Source organism: Aotus nancymaae, unplaced genomic scaffold (genome assembly GCF_030222135.1).
Source record: "Aotus nancymaae isolate 86718 unplaced genomic scaffold, 86718_ANA_hifiasm-v0.15.2.pri h1tg000049l, whole genome shotgun sequence".
NCBI classification, from domain to species: domain Eukaryota; kingdom Metazoa; phylum Chordata; class Mammalia; order Primates; family Aotidae; genus Aotus; species Aotus nancymaae.
In genome coordinates this window covers 13,905,566-13,919,274 of record NW_026988463.1, presented here as the reverse complement: position 1 = coordinate 13,919,274, position 13,709 = coordinate 13,905,566, and the positions used below count along the sequence as shown (strand labels likewise).

The window sequence follows — 13,709 nt, the reverse complement described above, 5'->3', positions numbered from 1 at the left end:
AACTAAGTCTTTTCTCTTGAATTCCCAAGAGCCCATGATGGGTTTTGGCCCCAGCTAAGAGGAAACATGAAGAATGTCAGAGATGACACTCTCACTCTTTACAGAATGGCCACCATCTCCCCACCCTTGTTTGCCGACCTGGTTTAAGTCTGGAACAGCCACCCATTTGCTCACTGCCATTTCTTTCTTCAGGCTGTCTGTAAATATCCCTGCAGAATACCCATCTCTCCCCCTCTCTTGTAGCCCTTTGGGGCCTCTGCTGTGTCAGGACCAGGCAGCCTAAGACCCGCGCCACCTAGAGGCTGATCTGGTTCCAGAAAGACGAGGATGGGCTTTTCAGAGAAGGTTCCCTCTGCTCCCTCCAGCCCCATTCCCCCAGGTTAGATAGATGTAGGGAGTTTGGGAAGTCTGCTATATTTTGGGAGTTTGCAAAATCTTTGTGAAAGCCTCCTTGGCTGGGTATGTGGTTCATGCCTGTAATCCCAGTACTTGGGAGGCCGAGGTGAGAGGATCATTTGAGGCAAGGGGTTTGAGATCATCCTGGGTAACATAGTGAGACCCCATCTCTAAACAAGAAATAAAGAGAAAAAAAATAAGTCTTTACCCAGTTCCTTTGGTGTATTAGATACAAAAGTTGCTATGAATTTGCTGGCCAGACTTCACGGGTGCCTCTTCCCTTATTTCAGGATGTCAGAAGAGCCAAATCAATTTCTAATCATCGCCAACCCCATAAATCTGTATTGAATGATGTACTGTTGACACTCGTATCCTCATTTCATAGATGAGAAAACTGTTTCAGGGGTGGGGAGTATGGCTCCTTCTCCAAGATCTTGTAGTGTCTAACAGAAGGAACCCAGGTGTTCTGACTCTGCCTATGGAGTTAAGGCCTTTGGCAATCCATTCTCATGGCTAAGCTAGAGCGTTTCCTGCCATCCAGCCCCGCCTTTTTCTTGTTTGCAAAACTACAACAGATCTAGCCCCAGCACCAACAGAGTCCCTGCCGGGTGGCAGGAACATGCCTTGTCCACAGCTTCCTCTCCTGCCTAGGCCGCAGAGCTGCGAGCCCACTTTCTTAGAAAAATGCAGTCATGCCACACAAGTGACAGTTTGCTTCTTGGTGGCCTGGTTTCTATCACTGTAGCCAGCCGAGAAACGCTGCTGTCATTCCAGAACTCTCAGTAGTGCACGCGGCAGAGGTCGGCAGCTAACCAGGGCTATGAGGGATGAGAATTTCACTGTGAGGATGGTGTCGGGAGGAGGCATCTGCAGCAGGGGCTGGAGGGAGCCTTGGCTAAAAGAAACAAATCCATGGCTCTTATTTAAGGCCGTCATTATAAACACGAGGCGTTTCGGCTTCCCTGAAAAGTGCGTAACTACAGCCCGTGTCTCTACTGCTGGATTTCGGTCCTGGAGGAAACATGGCGCTGGCCTCACCTCTCCCCTGTAGGGAATGGGTCCGGCTAAGCATGTGGGGTTTCCTTCCCTTCTCGTCGGCCCTGTCTCTTCTTCCATCCCCAGCAGCCCCGCTTCCTTCCCCAGTTTTCACACTCGCAGGCCCACCCATCCCACGTCTTCACATCCTGTTATTTAGCCAGACGGCATTACCAGTGTTAGGCTGTTCTTGACCTACAAAGATAGCGGTTGCTGGAGGTTCAGCCTCACATATACCAGCAGCCACCAGCATTCTCTGCTCAAGCTCACCATGCTCAGCAGAATGCAGACCTGGGTTTCCTGGCTCCAGCCAGATTTCTGCAGGCGTCATCCACTCAACTTGTCCCAAATGGAGCCCATCCTCCTGTGGCCTGGCCTGCCTGTTCTCATCCTGGGTTCTCAGGAGTCCAAGCAGCCCTGCCTCCAGCCCCGCTGGGTACGCCCATCTCACCACCCACCAAGCCTGAGTCCCGAGATGTCGCTCTGCCTATCACCACTGCTGCACAGGGCCTTAAGGATTGAGCCGTCCGCATGCCACACATGCTCACCGTTGCGCCTTCAACTACAGCAGCCAACACTCACTGGGAGTCCCCGGGTGCCAGGCATGGGCACATGACAGACACAGCCCCGTGACTGCTCAGTGCATGCCCCGAGCTAACCCTGCCTTCCAGAAAGAGGAAGTAGCTGGGCCAGGTCTGCCTGGTTGTAAGTCCTCCCCTCCCCAAGGGCCTGCACCTTCACCCACGCTCATCTTCACATCTAGAGGGCCCCTCGCACAGCGACCCTCAGCTCACTCCTGCTCACCCTCCTCTAGGAAGCCCTCTGTGCTCTGCTCAGAACAACCTGGGCTCCCCCTCACTGGGGTGTCCACTGCACTCCACCACAGCAATCTGTCCAGAGTCTGCCCTCCCCATCCCCAACGAGACTGTGGCTCTCCAAGCCCTAGGCCACTTCTGCACCCCTTTGTGCCCAGCATGGTGTCTGGGGACACAGCTCATGTGAGTTTGAATGTTCGCTGCTGCCCAGTCATCATCACTTCTACACATTTGATCCACATGATGCTTAAAACCACCCCACCTGTATTCCCTCCAGGGCTCAGGGAGGACAGGCATTTGCCTACAGAAACACAGCTAGTTGGCAGCTTTCAGTAGCCCTTAAATGCACCACAGCACTACGATGTGCACACAGTAGTCATCCCCAAATGACAGACAAGGAAACCAAGGCTCAGACAGCATGGTCCACAGCAGGACTGAACACAGGCATTTGCCTCGGAGTCCCGCCCTCTCCACCCTGCACAGCAGGTGCTGTTTGTTAAAAAAGCACCCTGGCCCCACCAACTGCTACCTCTCTTCTCACACCTACAAGGCACTGGCTTCTCCCAGCCCCTCTCAGACAAGGCCCCACCCCAGGCTCTGGTCATTGCAGGCAGGGCTCATCCTGGCCTTGCCGAGTAATGGCAGTGGTTGCAGACTAAGGAGTGGCTGTTCCACCCCAGATCTGAACAGCATGATGGGAAGAGGTTGTGAGGGCATTGGTTGAAACTGACATTTACATCCAAGCTTTCCTGTATGTTTCTAAGAATCCGTCACCTACGCTGTGAACAAAGACCTCCTTCCAACATCTTCGACCCATCCTCTAAGGAGTGTTCAGAATAAAGAGACATTTTGTAAGGCAGGTCGTCTTATGAAGGAACAGAGAGGTGTGTTTGCTTTGGACCTGTGGCCAGACGCCCACCTCAAGGAGGAATGGATGGCACACACCAGGCTGAATGGGCTCGGAGACGATTCAGGGCAGCTCTGGCTTTGTTCAAGGTCAGATGTTTCTTTTCCATCCACACACAGAACGCAGAGCACAACCTGACTTACAGGAGGAGAAGGCAATCATTAAAAGGGGTCTTCATTTTGTTAGCTTATCAGGGTGTCACTTCAAATTGGAAGCAAGAGGCCTCTCACTTGCACACTGGCCGCATCCCTGAAAGGTGCAATGCAAACCAGATCATCGTAAAGAGAATCACTCCTGAGACGCATGAAGACACTGAGCTATTTCAGGGAACCCTGCACGGACCTCTCTAGGGGAATGATTTCTTTATGAACACAAGTCTCTCCTTAACTCATCTGGTTTGTGAAACTGGGCTTGGAGACAGCTGGGGGTGAATAATCCTGATCTGAGACTTACTAGGTGTCTCTGGTCCTCCCTGAACCACAGATAGGGCAGAGCTAGCTGTGGACGGGGTCCTGTCTTCTCTTTCAGGGTCTACTGGGCCCAGAGCTCACGTCCAGAAAGCCACAACATGACAGAGGCCCTCAGGACGCAGGAGCGAACATAGATCTTATTAGGTTTCTGTTTTGTTTTAAAGCATTTTTTCCCAGTGAGATATTTATTGTAGTCGATTTTTCTTATTTTTATTTTCTAACATCTGTAATCTTACCACTTAGAGATCATTCTTTTTTTTCCTGAGACAGAGTTTCACTCTTGTCACCCAGGCTGGAGTGCAATCCACACGATCTTGGCTCATTACAACCGCCACCTCCCGGGTTCAAGCAATTCTCCTGCCTCAGCCACCCGAATAGCTGGGATTATAGGCGTCCACCACCACGCCCAGCTAATTTATTATATTTTTAATAAAGATGGGGTTTTCGCCATGTTGGGCAGATGGGTCAGGTGATCCTCCCGCTTCAACCTCCCAAAGTGCTGGGATTATAGGTGTGAGCCACAGCGCCCAGCCAAGATCATTCTTAGTGATCAACTGCTGAGTCCTGTTGATGTTTACTTCCTAGTCAAATAGCCTATGGTAGACAGAGTAACAACAACATTCCCAGCCCCAGAATTTACGTGTCCCCTTATGTGGCAAAGGAAACTTTACAGACATGATTAATTTAAGGACTGGCCAGGCACACTGGCTCACATCTGTAACCCTGGCACTTTCGGAGGCTAAGCAGGAAGATCACTTGGGCCCAGGAGTTTGAGACCAGCCTGGGGCAACATGGTGAGACCCCATCTCTACAAAAAATGTTAGCCAGGCATGGTAGCTAGTACCTATAGTCCCAGCTGCTCAGGAGGCTGAGTGGGGAGGATCGCTTGAGCCCAGGAGGTGGAGGCTGCAGTGAGCTATGATTGTACCATTGCACTCTAACCTGAGCAACAGAGTTAAGAATCTGTCACAAAAAAATACAATTTAATTTTTTGTAATGCGACCGCATCACAGGATTCTCTGCTGAGCACCCTCCAGCAGGCACCCTTCACTCTCAGGATGCAGCCTCCCCGGCCTCTACCCTGTCCCCTCAAATGTGGTGAGGGCCTCCCAACCCAGACCCGTCCCCTGGGCACCGTAGTTACCCAGTTACCCGTCCCCATAGTTACCATGCCTGGCTAACTATGCTGCTGTGTGCTGCTTCAGAACCGGGATCGGTGTCCCCCTCTTAATGGCATCTTCTGGTTTTTCTGTTCCTGGCTCTTTCGCATGATACCACACTGAGCAACCTTACAACTAGACCCTGGGTCCTGATGCCTCTCTTAGGATCAGTTCCACAGGAAGCCCCAGTCCTGTGTTTCTACACCTCTTTTGTGACTTCACATACAGCGTTCTCCAGAGTCATGACTGACAACTGTACCTTTGCTGGAAGATCAGTGAAACTGTGGGGAAGAAAGCCACGCCTACGCCATGCTTTCATAGCCTAAAAATGCAGACCTGAGTGGTGGTAAAGCTAGCTCAGATCACAGCCAAGCATGCTTGGACCCAAAAGCTCGGAGTAGTTTTAAAAGATGGAAAGTTTACGTGACAATATGGGTTTCCCAGTTCCTGTTTCTCCAGGTGGCACTTACGAGTCAGAGGCGGCTCCAGTGAGCTGGCCACAGACCCCAACCATGTCACTCCTGCTGCCTGCACACCTGGCTCACCTCGTGGCCTATGGTCATTTGCATTTGAACCCCAGACTTAACCTGATTCTTTCCCTGCTCTTTCAGTGACATCACCCCTCCCGGAGAGCCTGTGAACAGGAACAGCCGGCCCAAAGCGGCTTCCCGCTTCCCCAAACTGTCCCGAGGTCAGCCCCGGGAGACACGCAACGTGGAGCCCCAGAGCGGTGACCTCTGACCTTGACGGAACCCCAGCCACGGGCCTTACACGTCATGCCAGCTGCCTCCACCTGGGCCACTGCTGCTGGCCCCTCACACCTCGGCGTGACGACCACGTCCACCAGGTGACCCTGAGAGCACACAATCCCCACTGGTCACATGACACCCTGATTAAACTGGTCATTCTCGGAGTTGCACTGTCCCTGGCCCCAGAGCAAGACGGTGCCTCGCTGGACAGACTCAGACACGTGGTCCCTCTTCTCCCGAGGTCTGCCCTGGGCTGCAGCGGCTGTTTATTGGCCTCCCTGCAGTTCACGGCTGGCAGGAGGGTGGGCGCTAGGTCAGACTGGGTGCCCTCTGGTTAAGATGCACAGCTGATCCCCTACATGGAAAGGTTCCTGAGGAGCCAGCCTCTCCACTCTTTCCCACGTGCGGACTAGCATGACTGTTAGCCTCGCCTTTTGCTTTTTAAGGTTATTACCTGGTCCAACTGATGGATTGCTGGGATGGGGGGTTCTGGTTCCTTTCATTGCAACCTCCACCAACAGCCATTAGATACCCAGCAGGGTCACAGCTCTCTTTTCCAGAGAGATGTTCCCAGGGCCTTGGCAAGGAGCCATTAGTGAGGTTTAACTTAAGTTCGGAGAACTTCCCCTACCTCCCCATGGCTGGCTTCAGAAAGGACCATGTCCTAGGAGCCTGAGGCCACCTCGGCCCTCGCCAGGCTTGGAGGGGACTCGGACATCCAGCCCAGCTGTCAGCAGCAACCCGGTAACCTGGTGTCGTCCAGCCTATCCAAAAGGCAGTGGCCTTGGCCCCACAGTCGTGAGAAACTTGGCTTACGGAACCACAGCAGAAGGTTCCATGATTTTCAGACCAGGGTCCATGTCTGTGAACTTGGACCCAGCATGGACACTGAATAGATCATGTTTATCTCCACTCAAGATACATTTCCACCCCCATCTGTCCCCCATACACTGTCCATGGGAACAGAACTCTGTATCCCTAAGATGGGGTCCTCTGTTCCTCCCATCTCAATGTGGCTCTCAGAGTACAGGGGCCTTGGCAGGGAGAGGAGGATGGGGACCAGCAGCTTGGTGGCCCCCCGGGGCTCCTCCAGTGAGCCCACATCAGAGCACCTAGAAGGACCAGAGCCCTCCTCAGATGCTCCGCACAGTTGAGTTTGCATTCTCGGGTAAATATTAAGTAACTAGGAAGGAGGTCCTGAAACGGACTATGCAAGCATGAGTTTGTGTGTTCCGCCTTCACCTGAGGCAGACACACAGGTGGATGGTGATGGTTAGATGGCAAACCGTCGGCTTGTCCTGGAACTGCTTCAACTCAGTGGCTTAAAATGGGAACAGCCCAGGTGAGCATGGAGCATCTCCTGGCTCAAGGAAATCTCTACAGAATCATCTGGAAGGTTTATGCTATGTGTTCCCCTCGTAGCAAGACGGACAGTTGTTCATGGCCTTGAAGGAAAGCCAAGATCACTCACACACAGCCCTCCAGAGAAACTGAGGGGACCCTGGGCCAGATAAGCCACGCCCAGGTGAGACTGAATGAGCTTGAGTGAGTATGGAGGTGGGGGCCCCTGCACTCAGCTCCTGCAAGTTTGAAGGACTCAGATGCCCTGGTCTCCCGCCCCCTCGTCTGCCAACCTCACTGCAATACACATGCTTTATCTGAAATTCCGGGGCCCGGAGTGTACATCAGCCCACGTGGCTGGCAACTTTCAATAGAGAACCATCACGCACTGAGACAGGGACCGTCTGAAAGCTCAAGCTGCCCTACATCCTGGCCCCCCAGGTTCGGTTTATGCCACATAGGTCATTTTGAAGTAGGTCTTTGATGCCCACTCAGAGATGGTCCCAGGAGTGCCTCCCTAACCAGGAAACCTGCACTACAGATCATCTCCCTGTTCTCTTTGTTAGATACCGAAAGGAACCTCCCCTCTCTGACATCCCCCTGCACCCAGGCTTCTGACCCGCAGCCTTTTCTGCCAGCTGCATCCAAAACACAGGATGCGAATCAGGCCTCACCCTCTCCAGATACCACACCAGGAAGCACCTTGGACATTCTGCACATGTTAAGAAACAAAGCAAAAAAAGTCCCCCAGAGCGATGATAGACGGACAGATGCAAACGCGTGAGAAACAAGTGTGCACTCAGCTGGTATTTAACAGGCGCGAGAAGGTCTGCCTCCCTTTTTTATAAGGCTGAATTATTCACGGAAAACATGCCCTCCCATGTTGCTGGGACCCACGTGGCACCATCCCGGCTGCCTGCTCCTGGTACCCCTCCCATGATCACACACAGACCTAGAGTCTTCAAGATGCAGACCATCTCCTTGTTTTTGCTCAGAAGTGCATGTGACCGGCGCATGACAGCGGCTCCCCAGAGCCTCCCCTTCGAAATCTCATAGAATATTCTGCAATGAATGAGTCCATCCCGCTGCTCAGATGACCCCTGCCTTGCTCTCTGGCGCAGTGGGATGAATTTCAGGCAACAGAGATGACTGGCAGTCTTCCCGGTTCCTGGAGAAATGGGGCAGAAATGCCCAGGCCTAGCAAGATTGCGGTTGGAATCTGGTCCCTGAACTCCACCCCTAGAGATGTGTCATTTGCCCCTCAGCCTGGCTTCCATTCCGAGGGCTGGCTCGGCCCATGACCCATCAGTGGCAAAAACGCCCCTGCAGAAAGGATCCCTCACACCTCCCGTCTGTCTCCTTCATCCAAGAAGATTACTCAGGGTTCTCCAAAGTCAGCATCTGAGAAAGGAAGTGCTCCCCATTCAGAGAGGAACCAGGGAGGCCTGCCTCTCTCTCTCTGGGACCACCTCTGTTGGGAAGAATCATCCCCGCCAAATCCTTTTTCTTCGTGGCCTATGGTGGCTCAAACAGAACATCACCAGGTTCCGTCTTTGGCATCATCCCATTTTTTGTTTCTTCACCCCCAGATGAAAGAAGACTCAGGAAAGGCAGGGCTGGGCAGAGGTGTCTCTCCTTGGAAGAGAGGAAAGCTTCCAGGAAGGGAGGTCCAAGGCTGCTAGAAACCTAGCCTAGCCCTGCCCTCCTGACCTGGGACAGAACCTTCTCAGCTGTTCTTCCTGGACTCAGTCTGAAATTCAACTTCTCCGATTGCACTTAGGGGCCAGCAACACACTTTGCTGGTAAGCCATTGCAGAATGTGGAGCTGGGGTTCAAGGTCCCCAGCATTTGTCTACCGGCAGGCTCTGGTGGAGGAAGACACTTTGACAGAAGAGGCTCTTACAGCCCGTGGTGGTGGCCATCCTCACATCCAGTCACCAGCTGCATCCAGGGACTGCCTGCTCCAGAAGGGATCATCATCCAGTGGAGTTGTAAACGAGGGTGTCTCTTACAAGATCTAGGAAGAGGCAGGGGAGGATCTGGACCCGTCTGCTTATAGCCCTTGGCTCTGCTTCATAACTTGGAGCTTATTAAGATGATTTCTTTGATAACCATTTAATTTTTTTCAGAACTGTGGCAGGTGATGTGTTGCGCTTTAAAATCAGAGGCGCACAAAAGCCGCTTACACCAGGCGGATGGATAACAGGGCTGTAGCCAATGCCACAAACTGGCGCTAGGGCCAGTGATCATGACCCACAGTAGGAAACGGGAGTGAAGCCCCCAGCCTGCCCCCCAGCAGCAGCTTATTTCCTGACACCCTGATCCAGGGCTTGGTGGCCCAGGCGAGCTGTGGATGCCTCTCTTGGTTGTGCATGTGACGATCTGCCCGCCCCAAGGACCAGGTCATGGGGTTCTGGGCCTCAGCCTTCCTGCCCCACCTGCTCAAACCCCCATGGGGCTGTGACTCCATCCAGCCCCTCACAGGGAGGCCCAGCCATGTTCTCTGGGCTCCCAGTGAGCCCCCTCCTCTCCACTCATCCATAGAATCCATTCTTCATTCCTCAGCCGAGCTCCTGTATGAGCTGCAGCACCCACACAGGTGAGGCCCTGCATTCCAGAAGCATCTTCCAGCCTTGGCACAGAACCGATGCCAAAAGAAGGGCTGGGTTTTCAGCTCCTGGGACCTGCCTGAGAAAGACCTCACCTCACTCCTCCTTCCCCAGTACATCAGACTGGCTAGGAGGCATCGGGGAGGAGCAGCCTCATGCCCAGGTTTCAGCCCCAAAGGCGATGATCTGGACTCTGCCTTGGTGTTTCGCAAGGGATCACGGCAGACTTCGGCTGTTTCTGGAAGGCAGGCGCCTGCTTATGATCAAGGTCAATGGTAACAAACATTTTTCAAAATATTGTGCATTAATTCATTAAAGCTAATGTTAAATATTTGCTGTTTTCAGATTGGCTTCTGTGCTAATTTTGCACAGTTGTAGCACTGTATATTTTATCTCACATTTCTGTGCCAAAAAACTTCATCTTCACGTTTTTGTAATACACAATCTTGATTATGTTTCTAAAATAAAGCTTCAGCTCCTGGGTCAATAGGAATGAGGCTGCGGCATCCAGGGTCTCCCGACTCTGGACAAAGCGATCCTGCCACTCATCCCACGGTTGTTGACGTGCACCCGGATCGGTCATCTCTGGTATTCTTCACGTTAGCCATGAGACATTGCCGTCATCTGGGCCTGATTTGGGTACACTGAATTCTGTCATGGAGCACACGATTCCATTTCTAAATCCCAATAACCAAGTGGAGTATCCTTCCTTATAGCTAATTTCGAGAGAGAACTGATAAAGAAATCTGGTTTCCTTAAAAGATGATGGAGCCTATGATATGAACAAGCAGCCTTCTGGCAGAAGATTCTAGATTCACTAATGGTTTGAGGCCCAGGGATTTAGCTCTAACTGGTGCATAAATACTTTCCTATTCTAAGTGGAACACTGCTCACCCAGGCCACCCGCTTTCCCGCGAGTGTGCTCAGCTCTGCCACCAGTCTCCGTGAACTGCAGAGGAAACGCCGAAGGACACACAATGGGGGATCGAACATTTGACCCAGAGCAACTGAACGCGTCCTAAGTGACCCCAGAGACTGCAGATTTCCGGGAGTGAAAGGGATGGGGGTGGAGCTCATTAGAATTTTTATTAGCCAGGATTCCTCCTAAGAAGAATGTTGGCCTCTCTTCATCCCTGGCCTTTTGTCGGGTGGAACGCCTACTCGTCTGACGCCCACGTCTTAAGCGAGTCTTTTGAATGGAGGAGCAACGGTAACCCCACTGCGGGGGGCGCCCAGCCTGGCCAGTTACCCATGATCGGGTCCCAGTGAGCGTCTTCGGGGTAAGAGAGCCGTGAATCTAGAGTCCATTATAGTCTGTGTGTACATAAGGTCTAGATGTCTCCGGAGATGCCCTGAAACCTGTAGTGTTCTCTTAACTACCCTCTTACGTTAAGGTTTACATAATAGGATTTTTAAACAAATGTGTTTAATTTTTTAAGATCTCTTGTATTAAAATTTTCTTTTGGAATAAGCTGTGGAAATTTTGTTACAACCTGGTTGAGATAAACCTCTTTACAATGACAAAATAAAAACGGTGACATTTTATAAATTAGATACTTCAGTGTATGGTCTCTGTCTCGATTCTTTTCCAACAACTGGAGATTGAGGTGAACTTTTAATATACGCGTTATCACCTTTGAATTGAAGTGGAGCAAAATCCCATTTTGACTTAATTATATTAGGCAGATCTAGATAAACTGGCAATGCATAATTAAAGTTTCATACAGGAAAAAAACACCCCTCTTTACAGGTTCCTATGTATTCACTCCTTTAAGAAACAGACCATTATTAGGCACCTGCTGTATTATCAGGTCCCAGGCATACAGCAGTGAGCAAGACAGGTACTGGGCACTGCTGGAGTCACAATGGAGATGACGCAGACAGATAAAAGTTTTTTTAAGAAGTCACCCATCCCGGGCCGGGCACGGTGGCTCACGCCTGTCATCTCAGCACTTTGGGAAGCCAAGGCGGGTGGATCACAAGGTCAGGAGTTCAAGACCAGCCTGGTGAAGATGGTGAAATCCCATCTCTAAAAAAAATTAGCCAGGTGTGGTGGCAGGTACCTGTAATCCCAGCTACTCGGGAGGGTGAGGCAGGGAACTCCTTGAACCCAGGAGGTGCTGGTTGTAGTAAGCTTAGATAGCGACACTGCACTCCAGCCTGGGTGACAGAGTGAGACTCTGACTCAAAAAAAAAAAAAAAACAAAAGTCAACCATCCGGATAATCTCAGACCACAGTAGCTATTGCAAAGGAGTAATGGGGATTGGTTGGAGATTATTGGTGCCAACCCAGAATCTACCTTAAACAGACTAGGCCAGGGTTTCTCAGCCTCGGCACTGCTGACACTGGGGACTAGAACATTCTCTGTTGTGGGGGGCTGTCCTGTACACTGTAGGATGTGCAGCAACCTCCCTGGCCTCCACCTGCTAGATGCCGGGAGCACCCCTTTAGTTATGACAGTTGGTGACGTCCAGACATGGCCGGAGGTCCCATGGGGTGAGGGGGGCCAGTTGAGAGCCATGGGGCTAAGGCCAACGGGTCCTCTTGGCTAAAGTGACTTTTAGGCTGAGACCTAAAGGATGAGAAAGAAACTTGACACTGGCCCTGTACCCCCAAATAATTTACACTGGCTGAAATACTCAGACCCTATAGCAAGATAGTTGACATTTTTAACCTAGTTATGAGAAGTGAGAAAAGAAAGGCTCTTGGGATGAGAATCCAGGCGTAAGGTAAGTTCCCACCAAGGCGCCACGAAGGGTATTGTTGCAGGGGGACCTCAAAGCCCAACTGGGCAAAGATCGCTGTGAGCTGTTGCAGATGGAGGAGGTGTGCAGGCATTTCTATTAGGGGGAGAGTGGTGACGTGGACACCATGCTAGGCACCCCACAGCTGCCTTGCCTGGAGCATTAAATCAGGAGGCCGCACTAGGGGAATACAGAGGGACCTCAGGGTACAGTCTTCAGGCTGCTGCTCCTGTCCTGCGCCATCCTAAGTGACCCCCCCACCCATGCCACTTCGACCAGTGCTGTCCAACAGAAATAGCATGTTAGCCATGCGTGCCATTTAATTTTTTCAGCTGGGCACCGTGACTCAGGCCTGTAATCCCAGCCCTTTGGGAGGCCCCAACAGGAGGACAGGCCAGGTATTCAAGACCGGCCTGGGCAGCATAGCAAAACTCTGTCTCTACAAAGTTTTTTTGTGTTTTTGTTGTTGGTTTCTTTTAATTAGCCACAAATGGTAGCATGCGCCTGTCTTCCCAGCTACTCAGGACGCAGGGCAGGCAGATCGCTCGAGCCAGGAGTTCGAGTCTGCAGTGAGCAGTGATCACACCACTGCATTTCAGCCTGGGCAACAGTGACATCCAATTTCACAAACACAAATTCTAGTAGCCCCATTAAAAATATTTTTAAAACGCAGAGAAAATGATAATAGTGTATTTCATTTAACCCAGTACATCCAAGACATCATCATTTCAACATGCATTTTGGGTACTAAGTTTGCAAAGCTAGTGTTTTTTGTGCACTAGACAGCTCAGCGTGGGCGGACTTCATCTCAGGTGCCCAGGACCCTGTGTGACTGATGTCTCCTGTACTGGGCAGCAGAGCTCTGTGGACCATCAACTCCCAAACCTCTGTCAGCCTCATGTCCGAATGCCTGATCAGCACTCCATCTGCATCGCTTCATGAGCATCTCAAACCAAACTAAAATGCATCTCTGTTTTCTGCCCTAAACCTGCTCCTACCCATGACTTTCCCCAGCTGAGGAAATCGGGGCTCCATCTTAGCAGCTGCAGAGGCCACCAGTCCTTGCCTCTTCCTGTCCCCTAACTCCTACCTACCAGGTTCCTATTTATCCACACCCATAAGAAACAGACCACTATTAGGCACCTACTGTGTACCAGGTGCCGGTCATACAGCAGTGAGCAAGACAGGTATGGTGCACTATTGCCCTTGGCCCCACCCCTTACCACCACCACTGTGCTCAGAGCTGCCACTGCCTCTCAGGATGTGAGGACCACATTGTCCTCCCCAGTCATTCCCCATGCCGTCACACTGCCATTCGGGCTCCTCTCCACGCAGCACCCACTGCGACCTTTTACATTGGTTTGGGTCACTCACTTGATCACAACCCTTCTGAGCACTCGGCCCTGCTCTGCTCCTGGGGATCTCTCCTCATACTGGCCGGGCGCAGTGGCTCACGCCTGCAATCCCAGCACTTTGGGAGGC

General features: G+C 51.7%; 1 protein-coding gene across 2 annotated transcripts in view; it reads left to right on the top strand.

Annotated features, from left to right (window-relative positions):
• The window catches only part of SNX29 (sorting nexin 29), a 596,058-nt gene extending 585,022 nt beyond the window's left edge, over nt 1-11,036 (top strand). For both annotated transcript variants that reach the window (XM_064362489.1, XM_064362490.1), the window contains one exon: nt 5,395-11,036. In XM_064362489.1, coding sequence (XP_064218559.1) covers nt 5,395-5,524 — 130 coding nt within the window. In that variant the 3' untranslated portion in view covers nt 5,525-11,036. The remainder of the gene's footprint in view (nt 1-5,394) is intronic.
• Nucleotides 11,037-13,709: the final 2,673 nt, after the last annotated feature.